The sequence below is a fragment of the Paramisgurnus dabryanus genome, chromosome 17, assembly GCF_030506205.2.
Source record: "Paramisgurnus dabryanus chromosome 17, PD_genome_1.1, whole genome shotgun sequence".
Lineage (NCBI taxonomy): Eukaryota > Metazoa > Chordata > Actinopteri > Cypriniformes > Cobitidae > Paramisgurnus > Paramisgurnus dabryanus.
Genome location: NC_133353.1, coordinates 36,864,321 through 36,886,372, shown reverse-complemented (window position 1 = coordinate 36,886,372; position 22,052 = coordinate 36,864,321). Strand labels below are relative to the sequence as shown.

At 37.1% G+C, this 22,052-nt stretch overlaps 1 protein-coding gene across 2 annotated transcripts in view; it reads right to left on the bottom strand.

Moving 5' to 3' along the window:
• esrrb (estrogen-related receptor beta) overlaps positions 1-22,052 on the bottom strand; it is a 49,161-nt gene that overhangs the window by 11,522 nt on the left and 15,587 nt on the right. For both annotated transcript variants that reach the window (XM_065288056.2, XM_065288055.2), the window contains exons 2-5: positions 19,637-20,058; positions 10,863-10,979; positions 2,973-3,083; positions 2,205-2,366 (exon numbers count right to left, since the gene is read on the bottom strand). In XM_065288056.2, the coding sequence (XP_065144128.1) occupies positions 2,205-2,366; positions 2,973-3,083; positions 10,863-10,979; positions 19,637-20,045 (799 nt within the window). In that variant the 5' untranslated portion in view covers positions 20,046-20,058. The remainder of the gene's footprint in view (positions 1-2,204; positions 2,367-2,972; positions 3,084-10,862; positions 10,980-19,636; positions 20,059-22,052) is intronic.

Here is a 22,052-nt window from a genome sequence, read left to right as displayed (position 1 = left end):
GCTGGCATTATATAATACAACAACACATACTTTACTTTATTGAAACCATATCAAATATCACTTCATTTCAAACAATGCTCTCATAATGCAGGCTCATGCAAAGCATGCTGGGAACTGAAAATCCTCCTCAACCAATTGTGTTGATTTAACGTTGAGGCTGTTGTATTAAATAACTCTATTTGGAAGTTATAAACAATATATTTGAGTTTGTGTTCAACTCAAAGCGGTGAAATCTTTGAACACACATTAAACTTTAAAGTTGAATAAACTTTTTTCACTCATTTTAGATGAATACATTGTAGTGTTCAGATTACAGTGAACACATTAAAACATTTCTCTGTTTGTTTGAGCAGAATGACTCAACGAGTGGTGCTTATAAAGCTCAGGTCAGAAAACTGAACAATTGTGTTGCAAATGTTTCTTGTATGCCTCTTGGCAGAGAAATATCTCAAAGTTAAAGTAGACTTTTCTAAGTCTGTAAGAGTTTGGTTTATTAGCACAGCAGTGTTAGTGAGCGAGCAGGGGAACTCCAGCACTTAGACGCAATGAAATGTGATCTGACCAACAACAAGAAGCCTGTGCATATATGTCAAAGATTTATCACACATAAAAAACCAATCTGTCAACATGTGGCCCACATCAGAGAGAGCGATAGAGAGAGAGCGATAGAAAGACAGAGAGAGAGAGAGAGAGAGAGAGAGATATTCAACGCTAGGATTATTAATCAATTAATCAACAGAACGATCCATATGAGAAGACTGAACCCTGCCAACTGAGCTCAGAGTCTGTGCACGCTGTTCTAATGTGATGTTAAACCCACAGATATATGACTGGACTCTGGACTGAAGAGCACAGACTGTAAGAAATCAACATAACTTCAGATATAATACATCATGTTCCTGAACTTACAGTCAAAGATTCATTGGTGCTGATTATTACCGACTAAACTTATTTTCTGTAAAATAAATATTTTCATCCTTGACATGTCAGTCAGAGAAAGCTGTTACTATTATTCCTTACAACGCAACACATGTTTTTAGTGTCTGGAATAACATACACTGATGAATCATAAACAATAATACTACGAACATGTCTTAATAATGTCTGTGATACCACCACAATCTTCTGCTGAATGTGCATAAAACTGTAATCAAATGCTGTAATACAGTAAAACATCCAAGAGAGAGTAAGAGTGAAGGTCTAATCATGATTTACACAAGATTCCATTGGTTGAGAATCAATGCAATATCAGACCTCACTACAGTACTGTATGTGCTGTTTACATTTATTGCATGTCCTTATATTAAAATGCTGTCATATACAGTGTGTTTAAATGAAGAGCATAACATGTTCTTGTATAGCTCAGGTGTAGTGCATTGCATTAGCAGCACGGGGAACACACACTTATAAAACATCTATACCTTGTAATGCACTGTGATTTGGATAAAAGCATCGGGTAAATGTGTAAGATTGAAATGATTTCTCCATTACTGAATGTTTCTACTGTCTGTGTTTTCTGTAAAGTTGCTTTTGCATCAATGCAGAATTGTGAAAAGTGCTCTGAAAATAAGATGAGATTTAAACTGAATGTGTCATTATTTATCATTGACCATTAAAGTTCTTAACAGTGTTTGAGAATAAAATAAGACATAAAAACCCTTGTGTGTGTGTGTGTATTTTTTCATTGTGTGCATATGTGTGCTTATATGTGTGTGTATGTGTATGAGTGTTTTTGGGTCACTAGTGATGCAGAGATCTGTAAGCTCTTTGCTGTAATGCTCTCTGTGCTGATACAGCACTGCTGTGTGTGTGTGTGTATGCATGCATATTTGGGCGCGCACGCGTGTGTGTGTGTGTGTGCATGCGTGTGTGATTAAGAGGGTCAATGTTCTCTTAATCTCCTAACTAGATAACATTTTACCCATCTAATGATTACTATCAACCCTAAAACACAGCACAGTCACACAGATGCCCTGAGACAAGATGTACACACTAAACCACAAGCACAATTTTTATGTGTGTATATGTTCATATATGTTTGTGTATAATGAGTCTCTAATGACTTTTCAGAAAGGTAGCATTTGATATCATTTTATTTCTTTATAAATATTAATTCAAGCTCTGTAGGTGATGTTTTCATTCACTCAAATCAAATCAAACTAATGAGATATTAAAGCTCACGGTCATAAATGTCATGGACTGACCTGGGATGTGTTTGGCCCATCCGATGATGACCACCAGCTCGCGATCAGCCAGGTCACAGAGCGTTGTCAGGGCTTTAATGTCACTCTCAGGCATCGTTGGGTCCGGCATGGCGTAAATCTTCTCCGGTTCTGCCACCAGCAGATGGGACACGATCTTCGTCACTGAAGATGAGAAGAGTCACAGATTGAGTTGAAACAATAATCACATTCATTACTCTTATGATTTAAATCTGCATGAATTATTTATTATGCTTGACAGAATATACAAGTGTTTGTTCATTTAAATTGTGTTGAAATTAAATGCCTACGTTAGCATCACAAAATGACTAAATATTATTATATCAACATTTTAATTAAATACACATTTGAGTGTAAACACTTTCATCTGATTATAAAGTACAGTACAGTAAGTTTTCATCTAGATAAATCATCATTACTTAGATGTAGTTTTATAGAAAATCTATATTTATAGTGAGCTAAATGTAATACTATAAACATGGAAAGTTCTTCATAAATTATCATTTTTAAAAGTTTTTTAAATATGAAAATGTAAAGTTTTTTAAAAGAAAAATTGTGTTTGAAAATTAATAAAATTAACTTTATATAAAACAGCAGACATGAAAGCAATGTATGCCTTGATGTAGAAATGTAAACATATGTGTGTGTGTGTCTGTGAATGTGTTTGTGTATGCATGTGTCTGTGCGTTTGTTTGTTTATTTGTGTGTGTTTATACGTGTGCTTATGTGTGTTTGTGTTTGTGTTCTCACAGGGTTTTTTGGCTGGTGGTGGGATTGTGAGCCCCAGGTACGCTGAGTTTTCTGCATCCATTCGTCGTTTGTATTTTTGTCTGCCTCCTCGTACTCGATCAAGACGAACACCTGAACAAATACAAATACACATTTAACACCCAAACAGAACAATACACACTACAATACTCAAACAATAATGTGTTTTATTTATTTAAAAGTGTTTATACTTTTTGGTTTTAATCTATAATAATGAATTTAATTTCCTGTGGAGGTTCAGTCAGTATTTACTTTGTAGTTTTTGACACACAAACACACACACGCACGCACAATAAATGTGTAAATAAACAATTTCTCCTTAAGTAAATTTACACATATGAAAGTGCCAACAGCACAAAGATGTGTAGTGGTGTGCAGGTGCAGTATCAGTATCAGTGTGATGTTTGTTGTTGTTTGGCCGTTACACTTGATATCTCAGTGTGTGATGAAGGTGTCAGGACTCCATATGTGAAGAGTGACTGTACACTGCTGTGATACTACACACCTGACCTGACACACATCTAAACAGATGAATATTTAACACAATCAACTCACACACACACACCAATCTTTTTATTAATTCACTTTTCTGTCAAAAAGCACACACTTTAATTGCATTACAGCACTTTATCAATGTCTTCATATTATAATATTAACTAAGAGCCAACATGGGGTATTGTATTTTCATTTATTTGTTATGTAAAATAAAATATAAAAATGGCAACAAAAAAAATGTGACAAACATGAAGGTTGAGCAACAGACTTGTATGCAGTATTTGTAAATGCACACAATGATAAACCCCACAGATGTGTTATAAGCAGCTCTTCTGTAGTTATATTAAATGTGTATCAGTCTGAGATAACATTCACTCAATAAACCTGCGCTGCCTTTTTACAACAACATCTGTTATTTATGAGCCAATTATATGATAAGAATGCTTTTACATTACTACATCAATCCTCTTATAATGTTTGTCATGTTTATTCATTCACAGTCAATGTAAATATGAGTTTGCCAGAGAGAAAATGATTTGTGTTTCATTTAAATTATTTCAGACAGACGATGGGCTGGATATACCCAGAGACAAACGCTAAATAATGACCATCATAGACACATACTCCAGATATTTCATCATTCCACAGATCAACTAACCGGTTTAACTTCTCAACTAGTTAAATGCCGTCATCACTATCACAGAGACCATGTGCCACTACGGCGATTTAAACGCCTATAATTCTGCTTACCTGTACTGTAAAGAGATTGAATTTACAACAGAGAGACGAAGAAAAATAGAAGAGAAGAAAAAATGCAGATGAAAGAGAATGGTGGTGTATACTCGACCGCAACATTAACCTGCCCAAAAACTTTTCTGTAATGGACAACTTATAAAAAATGAACTGCTAACTGCATTTGATTTCACTTACAAAGTCTATATCATTAAATATGAGAGCACAAAGCACAACAAAGAGCAGCGACAACAAACTGCATTATCTTTTTTAGAAGCCGAATCAGGAGATTTCTTCTTCTTATACAAATTATTTGATTCCCTAGAAACAGGAATCTGATTAGGATTGTCTTTCAATTTCCTGACACTGACAACCCACTAACCTAATTACCCGCTGGTCCCTGTGGTCCTTCTCTTCCTCACAAACTCCAGGAGATCATTTGATGGTTGCTAAGTCGCAGTAAAATCTAATTTCTCTCCGACTACACTTTGAATATTTTTATTGATAATCAGAGACAGTGGAGAGAGAGAGATAAAACGTTAAAGATCACATTCACTAAATGCATCTTAAATACAAGTTATCTACAATGGCCCAGATTGTTTGAATGAACAATGCTATCATTACAGCAATGTAAACAATATCAGTCCCACAAATAAACACCGTAGTCTCATTCTTTCTTAAGGGCTTTTCACACTGCACTTAACCCCGGGTTATCTTTGTTCTAAACCCTGCTGTTAACCCTGATTAAGGAGCGTTTCATACTTGTAATTTAGAAGCGGGATTATCCATGTAATTAACCTAGGGTTATGAAACCCTGCTCCGAAGCAGAGGTACCCCTGCTTTTGCGGGGTTAACCCCACATTGAAAATGCATGCAGTGTGAAATGAAGCGGGATTAGTATGTTATGACTCAATGAGTAGCAACCATAGACGGACGTAGTGGACGTAGTGTCCGTGATGTCACCCATAGGTTTGTGAAGAGCTTTTTTTGAAGCCAATAGTAGGCGAAGCCTGCCGCCGCCATCTTGGCATTGCGTCACAGCACACCACTGGCGAATAACCAAAAATGTGAAAGCAATGTTTTCATTGCTGAAACCACACCCACCTAGTTTGACTCTAGTAACAGAAGTGTCATTTCAGCCGTCACTCAAGTGGCCACGCAATTAATTATGCAAAGATTTAAGTAAGGAATAATTGATGACGGGATGTTAAATTATTTGAAAATACTGAACGCCCAAGGTGACGCAAAGTAGAGTTACACCACGCCACGGGTGTGCTTTATTTTCAAATAATTCACCGGAGTTAATTATTCCTCTTATACCACGATTATCACAAACATTGCTCTGGTGGTTATTTTTAAGACATTAAGTTAGGTGTGCGGTTTACAGAAAAATAATCAACACCTATGGAACATTTTCCAACCAATCAGAAAAAGGCATTCAACAGACCATTGGAATAAGGTCTAATATAATTTAAACGGATGACACCGCAAATATTCTAACGAAAACGTTACCTTAGGGTTTAGGAATGCAAGTGTGAAATGTCTGTTTTTGAATACCCAGGGTTATCTCTTAACCCCTGGTTAAGTATGAGCAGTGTGAAACAGATAACCCAGGATTCTGTTAACCTGGGGTTTAGAATAACCCGGGGTTAACTCTTTCAAGTGTGAAAAGCCCTTTACTGGATTATTGTTGATATTCTGGCATTAATCTGTAATTTAACCCTAAAAACTTCATGATGTTCCTGTTAAAAATAATCTGTATAAACCAGTCTATATATTCTGCCGATCTGAGCTGGTTCAGCCGTTTCCTATCGTCCTGACAAGCAGAAAACAGTGGTGGTGGATTAAGGCCAGTACACGGTGAAGATGAAAGTAATATGGTCACAATCTGTTGCATTAAGATTTTACTGAAGCTCTCATTCACGGTGGGATTTGGGCTTAAGAAACAGCAGATAATTTGATCCATGTCACATGCCACTGTCAAGCATCAGAGAGTCAGTGTGAGGATTCAGAGCTACATAGGTGTCAGTTTTAATTAGAGCAGTAAGTACCATAATTAAACAGATGCTGACAGGAATTAAAGCTTGGCACTATCTAATATCTCTCACACCCGGGGTCAGGACGAGAGAAGAAGAGCGAAACCAAAGACTTCTTATAGACACATTCCTTTAGTATAACTTTACATCACTGCTAAACCACATGGAGCACTTTGACAATACAATAAATTCTTAAAAAATAAAAAACAAAACAAGTCCTGCCTCAACATTTTTTTTTTACCTATATATCCTGTTAAACATGGAAAGACTCACTGCCAAAACAACAATAAACTGAAAACCAGGTTTTTTTTTTGGAGCTGGTTTAGATTTCAAAAGTGGCTTATACAAGACTGTGTGTGAAACATGTTTAAAGAAACCCAACAGTGGTAAACAAACACGAAAGCGAGTGTTTCTGACTGCCACTGGTTCACAGCCATTAGATCTCCAATGTCATTTGTTCAAAGCGAGCGCGGCGAAAGAGAGCTTAGGTCCAGAGCGGACGGCTTTTAAACGTGGATTAGCCCTCGGACCCGTGACCGCATGGGGGTCAACTGAGTTCGCTCTCCTTTATCTCTCTCAAAACAATAATCTCCTCTCGAGCACCGCGCTCCTGTCGGTAGTTCATTTGTGGGTCGCTGGACTTGGCAGGGATCTTTATTTTTGGTGCTCTCACCTGTTATGAGTGCCTGTCATCTGGGTGAGGGGAAAGTGTCAGCGTGGCTGGAATGGTTGGCAGTGCCTAAGGGGGCTTAAGCCGACCCGTTTTTAGCTAGGAAATTCACAGGGCCACGGTGAACTCGGCCTTTCGCGGTTGCCGATGACCCCTTCTGAAACGGTCTCCCGTCGGCACTATTTCAAAGAGTCTCCGTTTGGCACCTACTGTATCGGGTGCGTGGCATTTTTCCTCACGAGTGGTGATGAGGGAACCCGGGGTACAGGAATGGCGAGGGGTCCGCAAAGCCAAAACCTAACCAAAAAAACACTTGCCAGGGCTTCTTCAAGCGTGGCTATATGACACTTTCTGAAAGATGTGCCAACAGCAAAGAAAAATCTCATGGCACAATCCCGCCAAATGCTTCGTGACAATGTACCATAATACTGTAAAGCCAATCTACCTTTATTTTACTCATATCTCATGTTCCTGGTCATATTGATTTTCATTATTCTAATGTTTGTCTTCATAATCACAAGCTTACCAAAGTCAATTTCTCTGAATTGGGTGTGTGAAAAGTCACTTTAGCTTGTAAACTGTGATCGGTCAGTGGCTCTGTGTCCCCGTAGAAATGATTTACAATGTGTCATCTTCATACAGAAGTGATCTCGCTGTACTTTCTGCTGGAAAACACATGTTCACACCCGCTGTAATCCTCTCACCTGTTCAGCCCGGACCTCCAGAGAAACAGCCGACAGAAACAGATAACAAACACACTGTCGTCTATCTTAAAGGAAAAATCACATCTTCATATCTAAACCTGTGACTTCATTATGAATTAAAACACATATTGAGATAACTAATAAAAGTGGATGACTTTAAAAAGGACAAAAATACAAAAATAACCATAAAAGTCTCTTAAAGCTGTACAATATATACATCACCACATAATAAAGTTATGCTATATTGCACACCTTTTTTTAGGGATGATCTGATCAGGATTTTTGCAGCTGAAACCGAGTACAGATTTCTTATTGTCATGATCGGCCAATATCAATGCCCGAGATTCAAATGCATGAAAAAAACTTTCCGCATGAAGATGCAATGTTGGCTATAGATATACAGTATGTGTTATATACTCATTTAATGGGGATATGAAGACACAATGTGCTGCATGTGGAGCGCACCCTTATAGCTAATACACAGATCTCTGTAAGCCAAGAGAAAAATACAAATTTGCAGGTCACAAATGAGCAAGGGTTGTAAAAATGCTTGCACTGCGTATAAATGGTCTCAAATTTCACTCACATTCAGGAGCCCTATGATGAAAAAAAAATCTGCAAATTTAGCAAGTACCGACACGATAATAGACCGATATCGATCTATGGCAGATCAATCAGAGCATCTCTATTTTTAAATTTTATTGCTTTTTTCTGTTTGTATATGTGAGTATTATGCGAGTATAAACGACAGGAATGATTAGATTACGTCAGTGTAATCTCTCGACAGTATCTGTTCCTCTCTTCCCAGCTCTGATTCACTTCCATTGATCAGAGGAGAAAACCTGAAGTCCCTGACATTTGAATCTTTTTATTGATCACTTCCTGTTTTGAGGGAATGAAGCAGATCCAGAATCCTGCAGGACATCGCACAATACAAACATACTGCCAACATCTCTACAATCCTCTCACACACTGAAATCATTCCAGTTGTCTTTGATTTGTCAAAAAGTAATAATTACCCAAGTTTAATTTAAAATATAAGAAATTAATCTTAGTCTTTCAAGCTTAAAGTCTTTTTCTGCCACAAATAAGTGATAAACTCGTGTAACTCGTGTATTTCTGAACTTTGATCAAAATCTAGGATTAACGTCAAATTAGTAAAAAAGCTTAATTTTATTACATTTATTGAGGTGCAAATATGAAATGGATTGGTTATTAAACACTTAATAATGGATCTTTATTCTGTGATGAGAATAGAAAGTTCTTGTTTGCTCTTTCCTGTAAAGGTCTAATCAGGTTTGCTGGAGTTGATCATGTGACCTTCACTCTGCTCTCTCATTGGCTCTGATGAAGTGTCACGTGAACAGATGTGACCCCCGTGTGTCATTCTCTTGTCTCCTTGAAAAACCTGATTGATTTGGCGCTCACGTAGAGTTAGCAAGCAGACAGACGGCGACCTTGCATTGAGAAGGGACACAAAACGGGCAACGAGATGTCTTGTCATGCCGGCATATTCATTTTAGCAATGTATTAACTCTTTTTGAGGGTGTTGGATATGCTGGTTAAGACAGAACTGAAAATCTTAGGAATAAAGTGACTATACTAACTAACAGAGAACATGATGATGTTTAAGTACTGTGTAATATATTATATTATTATATTATTATCGTAGAATATTTTCAATATAATTTTAAAAGATAAAATATTAACATTTGAAGTATTTGAATGTGATTACAGCTATAGTTGCTATGATACTTTTGTTTTGTTTATCAGTCATTGTATGATGCACCATTTGGTTGGTGTTGTATTTATATGGACGGCTGAGTAAAAAAAACCTTTTCAACTATTTTAAATGGAGGTGTTTCCATGAGATACAACTGAAAAAGGCCACTGAAAAAGGACAGAGAAAAAGACGCTCCAGTGGACACAGGGCAATAAACAAGATTCATCTGTTTAACTTTATTTGACTGTATGTGCTCTAGTTTGCGGGTGAATATCATTCACATCTTTTAGATTGTTAACATGTATGTGTAATGAACAAATGTAGTAAGAATGAAGATCTGAGAGACGCTGATGTCACTGCAATTCAATCCGTTGCTTAAGCCGGGCACAGGTGATTCATTTATGACAATCTCCGACTATTTTCTGGGCTCTTATTCCTCCAGATAATATATTTGCATTAATTTTTCATCAGCTAGTAATGTGATTCATTCTCTCTGAGCTGAGAGATTCTGTTACAGAGTCAAGAGCTTTGAGATGTACAGATGTATTGTGCTTTAGGTGAACTACAAACCAGTACTTTTCATATATGACCTTACTCCTACCTCATGTTATTCCCCGTTTATATAATAAAATACTACAGAACAAGCATATAAAAACATAAGCATAAAAATATAGAAAGAGAGAAACAGAAAGAAAGAAACTGAAAGAAATAATGAAAAAGAAAGAAAAAATAAAGAAAGAACTAACAAAAAAAAAAAAAGAAAAATAAAGAAAAAATAAAGAAAGAAACAGAAAAAAATAAAGAAAGAAATAATGAAAGAAAGTCAGAGAAAGAAAAAATGAAAGACAAAAGAAAAGAGAAAGAACGAATAAAAAAAGAAAGAAAGAAAAAAAATGAAAGAAAGAATGAAAGAAAAAGAAAGAAAAAGAAAGAAAGAATGGATTTGTCAGTGTGTTAAATAGTTGCTGATTTCCCAAATGGCAGGATGTTGAAAAAGCATCACAGGAAGAGAGGCGAGATGTTCGGAAAACCTTTATGGGATCAATAGTGTACGTCGGAGAGAGCTGAGCTTTGGGATCGAGAGCTGTGGGACAGAAGCCTTTCCAGTTGGAATACTGTTACACTTCTATTAGTCAGACGCACGGATCGACCTATTCAGCATATTTCTGTCTCTCTGCCCAACAGGCACAATTATTTACAGCCGGGAGGATCGCGGGGTCCTGCCAACATCCACGGGTCAGCCAGAGACATTTACGAGTCAAACATCACTCTTGTGTCTTTATCTGGCACCATTACACACCATACTGGAGAAAACCCTGAGATCAACTCTACAGATCAATGGATTTCTCTCTGTACACACACACATACACAAATGATGAATAACCTGATGTAATGCCAAATCCCAAAACATATTTTATGTCAGGATGATTCTCTCTGTGTTAAGATGATGTGATTTCAGGAATGATATAGACGATGTTCACAGGTGTGTTTACTGTATGATGATCGTCTCACCTTCCTTTAACATGCCCACTTTAAGACACTTCATGAAGCGACACGCTTGACAGGATTTGCGTCTTCGTTTGGTGATCTCACACTCGTTGGTGGCCGGACAGCTGTATTCAATATTACCTGATGAGAGAAAGAAGATTTTACATTAGGGGAGAGGAGGTGCGAAAGTACCATTTTTTAAAAAGGTAATGTTTTAGTTAGACAGAGATATATTTTTGCTGTGGTCAATAACTCACAAGTGTGGTCTATCATTACCAGGTGGAATTTTGAACAAATGTTAAACACCTTCAATATAATTTTACTTTAAGTAGCGCATTGTTACTCTTGACAAAAGTAACACAACAGAACAAAATAGATTTTTGTGTTACACATGTTTTTTAGTAAATATACATAACCACGACCTTGTTAATATGTAACTGCAAACATATTTTGTCGTTTATGTTTATTTTCATTTTTAATGTCAGTTTTATCAAATGTTTCAATTGCAACCTGACAGTACAAACTTAAATTGTTAAGACTAAAACATTTTTTCAACAGTATGAACACTATAAAATTTAATTAAAATTAGAATAATATATATGTTCAACATAATGCAACAGTATTAGCGGTACAAAAGTAACAAGTGTTACCTGACATGAACTCCTGACATTTAAACCCAATTTAGTTTTCTTCAGGATGTGTTTGAGCACTAAATAACCTGTAGATTGATCCATATTGTAACACTTGAAACCAGAAACAACATTTTTTTTAGAAAAAAATGACAGCTTTAGGAATTTACTTATCATGGTTGAAAACAGCTTTCTAGACCTACACACGCAAAACGGTGACAAAATAATTCAATATTTGTCAGCTCTGTCAAGGGTTGCGTGCTTAAGATGTTGAAACGCAGATGTAGTCAGAGCTCGGAGAAAATCACTTTGTTACTTTCACTCCGATTCTCATCTACTCTGCTAAAACAAAAACAGCTCAATGAAAACCAAATCTCTGTTCTTCAGATAGACATTTACAGCACAGCACTAAATCCATCAAAGTTATCAAAGCAATGCTCTATAAATCATTTTATTTATAAAATCATCTTTGACTCAGTTTGATCAACTGTTTTTGGTTGTAAGAAACTACAGAAAAGGACAAGCAAGAACCAGTTGAGGAGAGACATGCCTTTGAATGCTGTTGTTCGCATCGCACCTTCTGAAATTAGATTCACAAATTGGGAGCGTGTTTGCACCGAATCGCCTGACCCGGCGGAGGACTCGCTGCTTTACATAACCCACCGGCAGAAGCGCTCTGACATTCAGTATTTACATTGAGAATATTCAGCTACTGATACATTATTCAAGCAGAGCACTTCAGCTTCATCGCTGATTTATAAAAGCGCCGTTTCACCGCATTGTGAGAGTAACAATAGACCGAGCACTTGATATACTCCTCCATTCTACTTGTGTCCATGTACATTTAACTGCAGTGAGGGATTTCAATTAGGACATGTATGGATAATGGCAGGAGCGATGCGTAAATGCAGAATGACAGTAGACAGACGGCGCTCATGTTCCCGTGTAGTGTGTGGTCTGAATGTCTATATGATCGCTGAATTTATTCAGGCTTTTTTTCATTGATAAAGCTGAGGACAGGACAGCAGGATCACATACAGTACCTAACAGTATCTTAGCAAGCAATTTTACGTTTTAAAGATGTCTAACAGTAACCCAGACGTCTAGGCTAAAACAAGGCAAAATTTGCGCTGTTAGTTAAAATGTAATAGATCTCTTACCATAGTCCAAAAAATTTATTTAATAAATAAATGAAAGCAAAAAGCTTGTAATCACTGTTGATTTTGCTTAAATGATGGAATATCAGACATCTCACAAGTTATTTTGGAAAAAACAACATTTCACTAAAAGTTTATTTCGGCTACATGTGGGTTACTCATAACCGAACTATATTAGGTCTACAGTTAACCTAAACGGTCAAATGACGGATATTGTTTACTTGGATTTAACAACAGTGTTCAACTTCTTTCAAACAGCAATGACCTATCTGACAAAGTTATGCTGCACCCACACCAAACGCAAAGGATCGCAGTCCTCGCTCTAGATTACTCGCGGGATTTAGTTGCATAAAAATTTACTGTATGTAATCTACTAGGGCAAATCGTTGAATTCGCGTTGGGTGTGTACGCCCTATTATGATCAAGCATGATAAAGAGATACAAGAGTAATGTCCTCTCTCTCTCTCTCTCTCTCTCTCGATAACTTTCAATAGCAGGGGACTATTTTCAGACGCTGCGTTATATCATTGCACCTCTTGCAGCCATGTTACAGTGGCAAAGTGCTTGATTATTACGCCAGAATGAGAGTATAAAAAGAAGGACAAGGGACAATTATATCGGGTTCGATTCCCCTTTAAGGCAAATTTTTTTTATATAAACTTTAAACAAGCGACCACCGTTACAACTGGCTTGTAAACGTGAGCTAGGCGATCTTTTGGCGTTTGAAAAAAATAAAAACCACGAAATTATATTCAAATGACATTCCGGAAGGCACACTTTGTGACCTAAAGAGTTGCCTTCTTTTCCTTTGTGACAGTGCTGCGGCGCTTGTGACCTCTAGGGGCGCTAGACGTAAAAAATACATGTCTAGCACCCCCTAGTGGCCAAAAAGTTCCACGGTGTGCCTTTAAATTATGGACAATACACAGAAAATACATCGTTTGATTTATGGTTCATTCACACTGGCAATGATTTTCCAGAATCTGTGTGTGCATTCCCACACACACCGTACAGATCCCTTAAAGACACGTGAAGTATTTAAAGCATACGTCAAACATTTCCAGGATGTGGTTGCGTTCACACAGAAACCTCTCTGACAATTTTTTTGGACATTTTCTGGGTGCTGTGTGAATGAGGTTTTAGTAACCTGCAATTTGCTAACTTCTGAAAGAGTACTTTGACAGATTACATTTGATTTATGATTTGAATTATGTATTAAAATACATAATACATCAAATAAAATATAAAAATATCTTCATCATCACTGTTGTAAAATATACACTCTTAAAACGGTTGTGTCAAAACAACACATTTTGTGTCTAGTTAAGGACAAAACATTTAATAATCTTATTTATTTAAAAACAAAATCAAGACATAATAGCATGTCACAAAACAATGTGTTAAAAACGAACACATCCTTTGATAGAGTGTAGAAAGATTAATTTTTGCTGTCAGTTTAATTTGTTTATAATCATGTAAATGAGCAAATATACGCTGGGTTATTTTCAGCATCTGGTCAAAAAGGAACAAATCCAGCCATTGGTTTGAAATATATTCAGCAAACGCTTCCATCCCCCCATTCTCAACTTATGCAATTATGTTAACATTATTTCACAGATCGAGTGGAGGGTCCCAAGATATATTCAATAATTAGAAATTCTGCCTTTTATCTGGGTTATCCAAATCAGTATGCAAATGTAGTCGATCTCTTTGGGTCGGAGTAAATAAAGGTGTGAAAATGGATGTGATAAAGTCTGATTGCTTGCCTTCCTGTTTTCCCATTTGTTGTCATGAGGAACTAAACATCTTTAATCAAACATGTTTCCTATGTGTTTCCAGATAACAGAGACTCATTCACATTCATGCCTCATATATATTTATATACACTGAACTTTCCTATTCTGGGATGTCTAATGTTTGGTCATGTCTCTGTAAGGTCATTACAGCAGAATACTACAGTGTTGATACTGTACGACGTCTGATTGGCTGACGCTCAGTGTTAACCTGATTTTACAGACTGAAGCGTCTGATTGACATGTTAAGCCACCAATCACAAGGTGTTTCTTTGTGCTTTATGTGGTCAGATGAACATCTTTATAAACGATGTACTGTAGAAGAAACGGAAGTTATGGTGGATGTGATGTAGATGATGATGATGAAGGACTGATGGACAGGTCTATGTAGAGTCAATGTGAATCAGACTGTGGGTTTGTGACTAACACATAAGTGAAGTCAAGCACATAGATTCACCGAGAGTAACATCACTCCTAAGTGCTGTGGTTTACCGAAGCATGAGCTAAATATGAAGTCGTCCGGCAGGACATGTCAGACGTATTGAAGCTATACTGAATACTTTAAAGAGCCGCTATATGGTCTGATTCATGATTTTACATTTCCTTTGGTGTGAAAGTGTGTATTAGTTCATGTTAACAATATGCAAAAGGTACAAACCCCAAAGTAAATGATGATGCAAGTTATCGTCTCCAACGTAAATTTCTTTTCTTGGACTATAACAAACACACGGATGGTAGGCAACAGATTACCTCCTGGCATTGGTGATGTAGACAAGACCAACATTATCATAATTCCTCCCACTTAGGATTCACAACCTGTAAGTTAACTCCTGTTAGCATTGCATTGTGACTAAATCTTTCAAACATGGTAGCCTCACATTTCCATCTGATGTCAGAGGTATTCAGGCCAATCACAATGTACAGATTAGCTGGCCAATCAAACACAGAGCTTTTCAGATCTTTGTGCTTTATGTATGTGGAAAATAATGTTTTTTTTTAACCATAAACCATGCGAACACATTGTATTATACCAAATACACAAAATCACCTTGTTTTTTAGCAATGAAATAGGTGCTCTTTCACAAATAATATGGTACATCTTTGTGCTTTCCTTTCAGTACAGTAGCCAAAGCAAACAAGATTTGATTTTAAAATTCAGTATGTTTTTAGGGGTGTAAAAAACATGAATAAAGATAGATATATCGAGTAAAATTCTAACAATACGATGCATTGATGCCACATTAAATATCGATATGAGGAACCTTAACTTTGACTTTTCTCAACGTCCTTATTGTTTGATTTAACGTCCATCGACATATTTTCGCCAAAGCGCACACTTCCGTTTATTTTTGTCTGTTAGGGTTTTTTTTCTAAAACTATCTCAGAGATTGTGACAATTGCACATTATGGCACAAAAAACTGAAAGACTTTGACTGTTGCCATCAGAAGCTTGATTTTATGTGACATTTTTTCCTCATTATTTATTTTTCTTTATTTAAATAAAATGTATTTTTGTTAGTTTGTTGTAAATGTTCCATTTGGGACAGAGTTTGTGCCATTTTCAAAGAGTTTAATTAAATGTTCATGTTATATATTTTGGTTGCATTTGTAAGTTATTAAAAATGTAAGAGCTTAACTAGGCACATATAAATGAATAAATATATCGATAAATTAATCAAATTGTAATTGCATCAAAGAAGTGTTTGATGTATCTGCAAATATTGCATAGCTGGCGGAGAAATCCGATATTGAATCTCATCGTAATGAAGTGTCCGATTTACACCCCTAGTTTTTAGGTCACATGTAAATTTGCAAACAAAAGCAACGCTTACTGATTAAATATGAAAGAGAATCAGGCAATCACTCTGTGTATGATTTTAGTTTGTGTTCTTATAAAAGTAAATGTTTTTAATAAAATTGTTGGGATTACAGAAGATGCATGAGGATTTTTTCCCGCTGTAATTTCTTTGATGGTTTTTCAGGACTGCTGCCAGGCCATGGTTCAGGGAGAGACTCGGGTCAAGTAAGTAAATTACGGTACAATGGAAGGTCTTCCTCATCGAAATCTAAAGGGACTTTTACAGGTTTACTGTCAGGCTGTATTACTTCATATCAGAACGAGAGGCCGGAGGTTTCTATCGCTTCACAGCTGTGTTGAAAATGACCAGCAGATGAAGCTCAGAAGGACCACAGAAGATCACGGAGGTCCGGATCACAGATGACATTCATTAAAACCACATCTGACTTTTACAACATCTATATGTGTTGCTTTTTCGCCGGAGTAAACGGTAAACTAAGATATTTGGTAAGGGGTCAAAATAAAGAGATGACTTTGAATGGGACTAAAAATAAGAGAGTAAAACAACAAGAGTTGCCAGTTTGTTTCTAATGTAAGATATGGGTTTTAAAGGTGAACTTTTAAGTTTCTCTTTTACCATGAAAGACATGTAAAACTAAAATCCTGTTTTGATGAAGTGTTTTTTTTTTTAATGAAGTAATATCAAATGTAAAAACAAAAGTAAGGTGAAGTCAGATTGTTATTTATCTGATCTCTCATAGCTCATTTCTTTATCTTCTCTCAAAAGCTCATTGTCTGTCTGTTGTCATTATCCCGCTCTCTCTCTTTTATGTTTTCGGCTAAATTCCTCCCTCGTTCGTCCGGAGACTCGTGACTGCTTATTATGCCATTAGTCCCTCTCTTTGAAAAGAAAAGAGGGTCCCTGTTTAATCTAAAAAAGTCCTCAGTTTTTTCCCTCATTTCATCCCTTCTTCCTTGCCTCGGTCGAAATTACCCGGCGACGCGTGCCTGCGTTTCTAATTGTGGCGGTGGTCCCCGGAGACAAGCCCCTCCCCCTGGCCTAATGAAAAGGCTCGGCCTTAATTACTCCAGCTGAACGCTGATTGTTATTGACAAAACTCCTGTGGCTCGGACAAACGCTTCGAGATTAGCTCCATTACAGGCAGCGCTCCAAGAGGAAGAGCCGAGCGATAGAGGGAGAAATTACCATCTGACAATACAAAGTGATGAGGAGGGAACGGAGTCTACCATGATCTTTCTTTCTTTCTTTCGTGTAACTCTTCTACTCTTAATCGTTCCGACCGTCGTTCTGCTCAAGAGCGCTTGTTTGATCAAGCGTCTTTGATCTTGTGTGTTTTTGTGCGTCTGTCAGTGTTTTAAAGCTGAACTATGTCCTTTGACTCACTGCTGTTTGTTTGTCAACAACATCACAGCACAAATAGTGGATTTGTTACTCTGTCATCATTGATGAAACAATGTAACCAACATTACTCTTCACTCAACTGTCCATGTGATGCATAACTTACACTCATATTCATGTCCATAAATATTATTTAAAGATGTCAAAGAATGCATTGTAATAATCTGTTAAATTGTTCTCTGATATCTACACAGAAGGTTTGTGGCTTTATTAAGTACAAAAATGATCCAGAGTCAGTTTTTCATCTCCATTTACAACCCTAGGATTTGTCTTTATAATGAAATGGTCTATTATTATCTTATTTGAAAGGGTCATGAATAATAATGTTGAGCTCTGCTCTGATTGGCTGTTTCTCCTTTAGTAGCTCTGTGTGTGTGTAAACAGATCTTATGTTTGAGTCTGTATCAGATTTTGAGGAATATTTAATTGTTTGGAGATTGTTAATGGACGTTTCTGAGTGGTAAGTTTGTGTTTTTTTTCAGTATGGACCTGCAAAACGTAACTGTAACGTCAATAGTAGAACTTCAGCCTAAACGCTAGCATATAACATTAACTAGCATATAGCATTAACTAACATATAGCATTAACTAGCATATAGCATTAACTAGCATATAGCATTAACTAGCATATAGCATTAACTAGCATATAGCGCTAACTCAGCAGTCACAACTTTGTTTTTATCAATGTAACAACATTGTACTTAATTTAAAGATGGGGCGTACATCTCGACTGTGACATCACAGTTGGTGTTATGTTGTGATTGGTCTGTTTTCCAGCGGTCTTTTGCATGCAAGAGGTTTACATAAGAAGGAGGAAACAATCAAGTTTGAGGTTCGTGATATGTCATTATCATCTACAGAACTCTTATTATTCATCTATGTCTACATAAATACAGTTTTACATTCTATGGCACCTTTAATTCATGCAAGTATTTTCATCTGCTAGCTCCATTCAATAATAATAAACACATTTTAACTTAATGACATTCACATACATTTGCTCTGAAGTCTATTAAACTTTACAATTATGTAAAATAATTAACAGAGCTTTCAGTAAAACTAGCGATGCGCTGACATTCGATTACTTAAAAATGACATCTACTGATACCAATCAGAAATCCTCATCAACCTTTTCCCAGAATGCTTTGCATAATTTTAGTTTTATTCAGTAAAGATAAAGACTTGTTAATGTTTAATGTTGATTTAACTTTAAACAAACTGTTGTCAGTAAATAACATCAGTATAACAGCTGGCAGTATCACTGTAATATATTGCATCCAAAACTCAAAAGCACTTTCTTAATCTGGCAAGCTCTAATCTGATTGGCTGACCATCCACTTTACTTTAGGAAGAAAGGATCCATCTGGACCCGGTGTCCAGTGTTTTTGAGGAAGAACTTAATGTTAATCAGTTTAGTTTGAGACATATTAAATATTTTTTATTGTTTTGAGATAAATCTGTGAAATACTCATTACTTATTTTCTTTGGATAGATACACATTCTGATCACGTCTGTTTATATTTACCTCGGTTTGTTATTGTAATAGAATCTATTTCTGATAAATAAATTGAACAAAGCCGTCTGTTTCACATTGCTTTAAAGTTGATATATATTGTCTTTAATAAAAAGCTTTGCCTATTCCAGCATCAAACTCCTGTTCAGTAGTGAAAACCGCTGTTAAACCACAGTGATATAATAACAGCTATTAAAGGCTTCTGGTCATCTTATCGTATGGCTCTCATACAGGCCGATCAAAAGGATTGATTATCTTCATGTCACTGCTGGCGCCACACTATACCTCACCAAGCTCATGTCATGATTTAAAATCAATATTCACATCCTCTATTCAGTCTATCATACCAGATATGGACTACAGATTTATTTTATAACTTGCCCGAGCAAACTCACTGCTTTAGTCGGGTATGGGTGTTTTATATCTCTAAACATAACTTTGAGTCATAGTAAATGATTCTTGCTGTATCTAAACTGATGTACTAAATACCTTGTATTGTTCTTTTGAAGAAAGCCTTGCAGGCCTCACAAGAGGCCACACCATAGTGATAGCCCGACGCGATGTCTCCACACACCAGGCACAGACGTTTAGGGATTGAGTTGAGCATGTACTCGCATTTAATGGACCCGGGGTCATCAAGCAGAGTGCTGGAACAGTCCTCGTAACGTTTTCGGCAGGCGCTCCCCGCCGCGCCCAGCCCTCCGCCCGCCGTGAACATGGGCGGGGAGTCCAGGCCGTTCGAGTGACTGTTAATGGTGCTGCCGTAGCCTCCGCTGGCGTCAGAATGAGCTCCTGGACTGGGATGACTGGCTGTATCGACCAGAGACGATGGACTGGACGGTTCTGTCTTTATATAAGAGCCGCAGCTGGAGGGCATGTGCCGCTCTTCAACGGCCATCCTGTTGAGCAGCCTGTAAAACATACAGAAAGAAAGAGAGAGACTGAAGATCAAACACAAGTTCTCAATTGGATATCAGTGGATTTTTTTGTTTTTGATGTGAATGAGTATGAAACTTAAAAATGAAAGATTTTACCCCTTTAGCTGCTGTTTCTCAGAGAATTGTTTCTGCACACATTATAAATGTTGGAAATGTATTGCCATTAAAAAGCTTTTCCACATTTCTTTGTTCAAGATTATTTGGGCGGGGCTAAAGCGGTAACTTGATGACACACTGGAGCAACCGAGCATGGCCCCGCCCCTAAACCAATCAAGAGCATCCATTCAGGTTGTAGCTGTACTTTAAAGATGGCTGGGTGGTTACTAACACATTTTTCCTGTGATGTGACAAACCGAGAGAACACATTAAATATCAAATTTTACGCAGACTTTAAATGAAATACGGTGATTTATAGTCCATAGCTACCCAGCAAGCAAAAACCAAGACATTGAAATGACGGCTAACTATAGACCCGATATAGACCGGCTATGAGTAACCCACTTTTACCCTAAATAGCCTTGAATTTGGTTACATGCCATTTTTGCCAAAATAACTTGAAGATGTATGATATTCCAACATGTAGGCAAAGTCAACAGGTGTTCAAGGTGTTTGCTTTCATTTGTTTTAAACTTATACGTATCGTCTATTCTTGGGCTATGGTAGACGTCTATTAGATTTTCACTGACAGCCCAAATTAAGCCTGGTTTTAGCCCAAATTGCTTGCTGGGTAATCTCCAAAAACAACCAAAAGCATCACTGTAGTCCATACAACTCCAGCTATAGTCCAAAGTTTAAGTCGTTTTGTTACTGATGATTATGTAGCTCTTAAATCTAATGTGAGTCAAATCCATGATTCAAGTTTATCTTAAATGCCAACTACTGTGGGTTTGGATGTACAAGAAATTTGTCTTGATGTGCTGATGCATAACAGTGACAGTGACAAGCACAATACAATCATAAGGAATTTTTATAAATATTTTACACATATTAAAAGAAATCAGGTAAAACGTCCTTAACATGCACAGAAAGAGAGTGGGATAAAGCGATTATAGAACATTTTATCAGTTCACACATCAGCCAACCTGAAATGAAAGCAGAGACACTTTGCACCAGTAATCTAACAACACCCATCGCTGGAGGGCCCAGTGAGTCCCAGTTTACAGATTTATACAACACAGCTAAAATTCAATATGACTTCACAATCATCTACATCTAAAAAACCACCATCAACAACTCCTCAACTCACTTTTGAAGTTATACTGTGTAGATAATGCACGCATACACAATAAAAGTGTACTACTGTTTATAGAAAATCCAACTTTAATACGTGAACAGAAAATGATTTGGCACAGCTGTGTTTGAAATATTCTTATTACATAGTGAGAGCCATTATAGAAATATTTACATATGTCTGTGAAGTGATGTCCCTATGAATCAATACATTCAGCCTCTCCTGATATCAGCACCACCCTTCACAAAGACTCAGCTGCGACTGAACCGGGGACGAGTGAAGAGCGAACAGCACATTTGTGTCACCACTGCATTTAAATCTTTGGCACAGCGCTCAGGCATCTTTGCATATCCAAGAAAGAAGCGGGCCTGGTTGCTGAGCCGTCATCTCTCTCTCTCTGTGGACTTCAGGTGATGCTGAGCATAGAGTGACCATACATGCCATGTTCCCAGGACACATCCTAGCCAGGATTTTGGCTGTGTCCTCCAGAAGTCACATATTAAACCTCGATGATGTATGCAGTCGACCAATGCGACTTCCAAAAGACACCAAAATCCTGACCAGGACGTGTCTGGGAAAGGCACATGAAGTCCTGGACCAAACCCATTCATCAATCTCACCCACCATCACTAAACTCACTTACTGACAGGACACCACCTTCCCAAATGAACACGCTAATCTCCTTTTAAACTTTGTGTTCAGATAAAACCCAATGCATCTTTTTTGCTCACCTGCC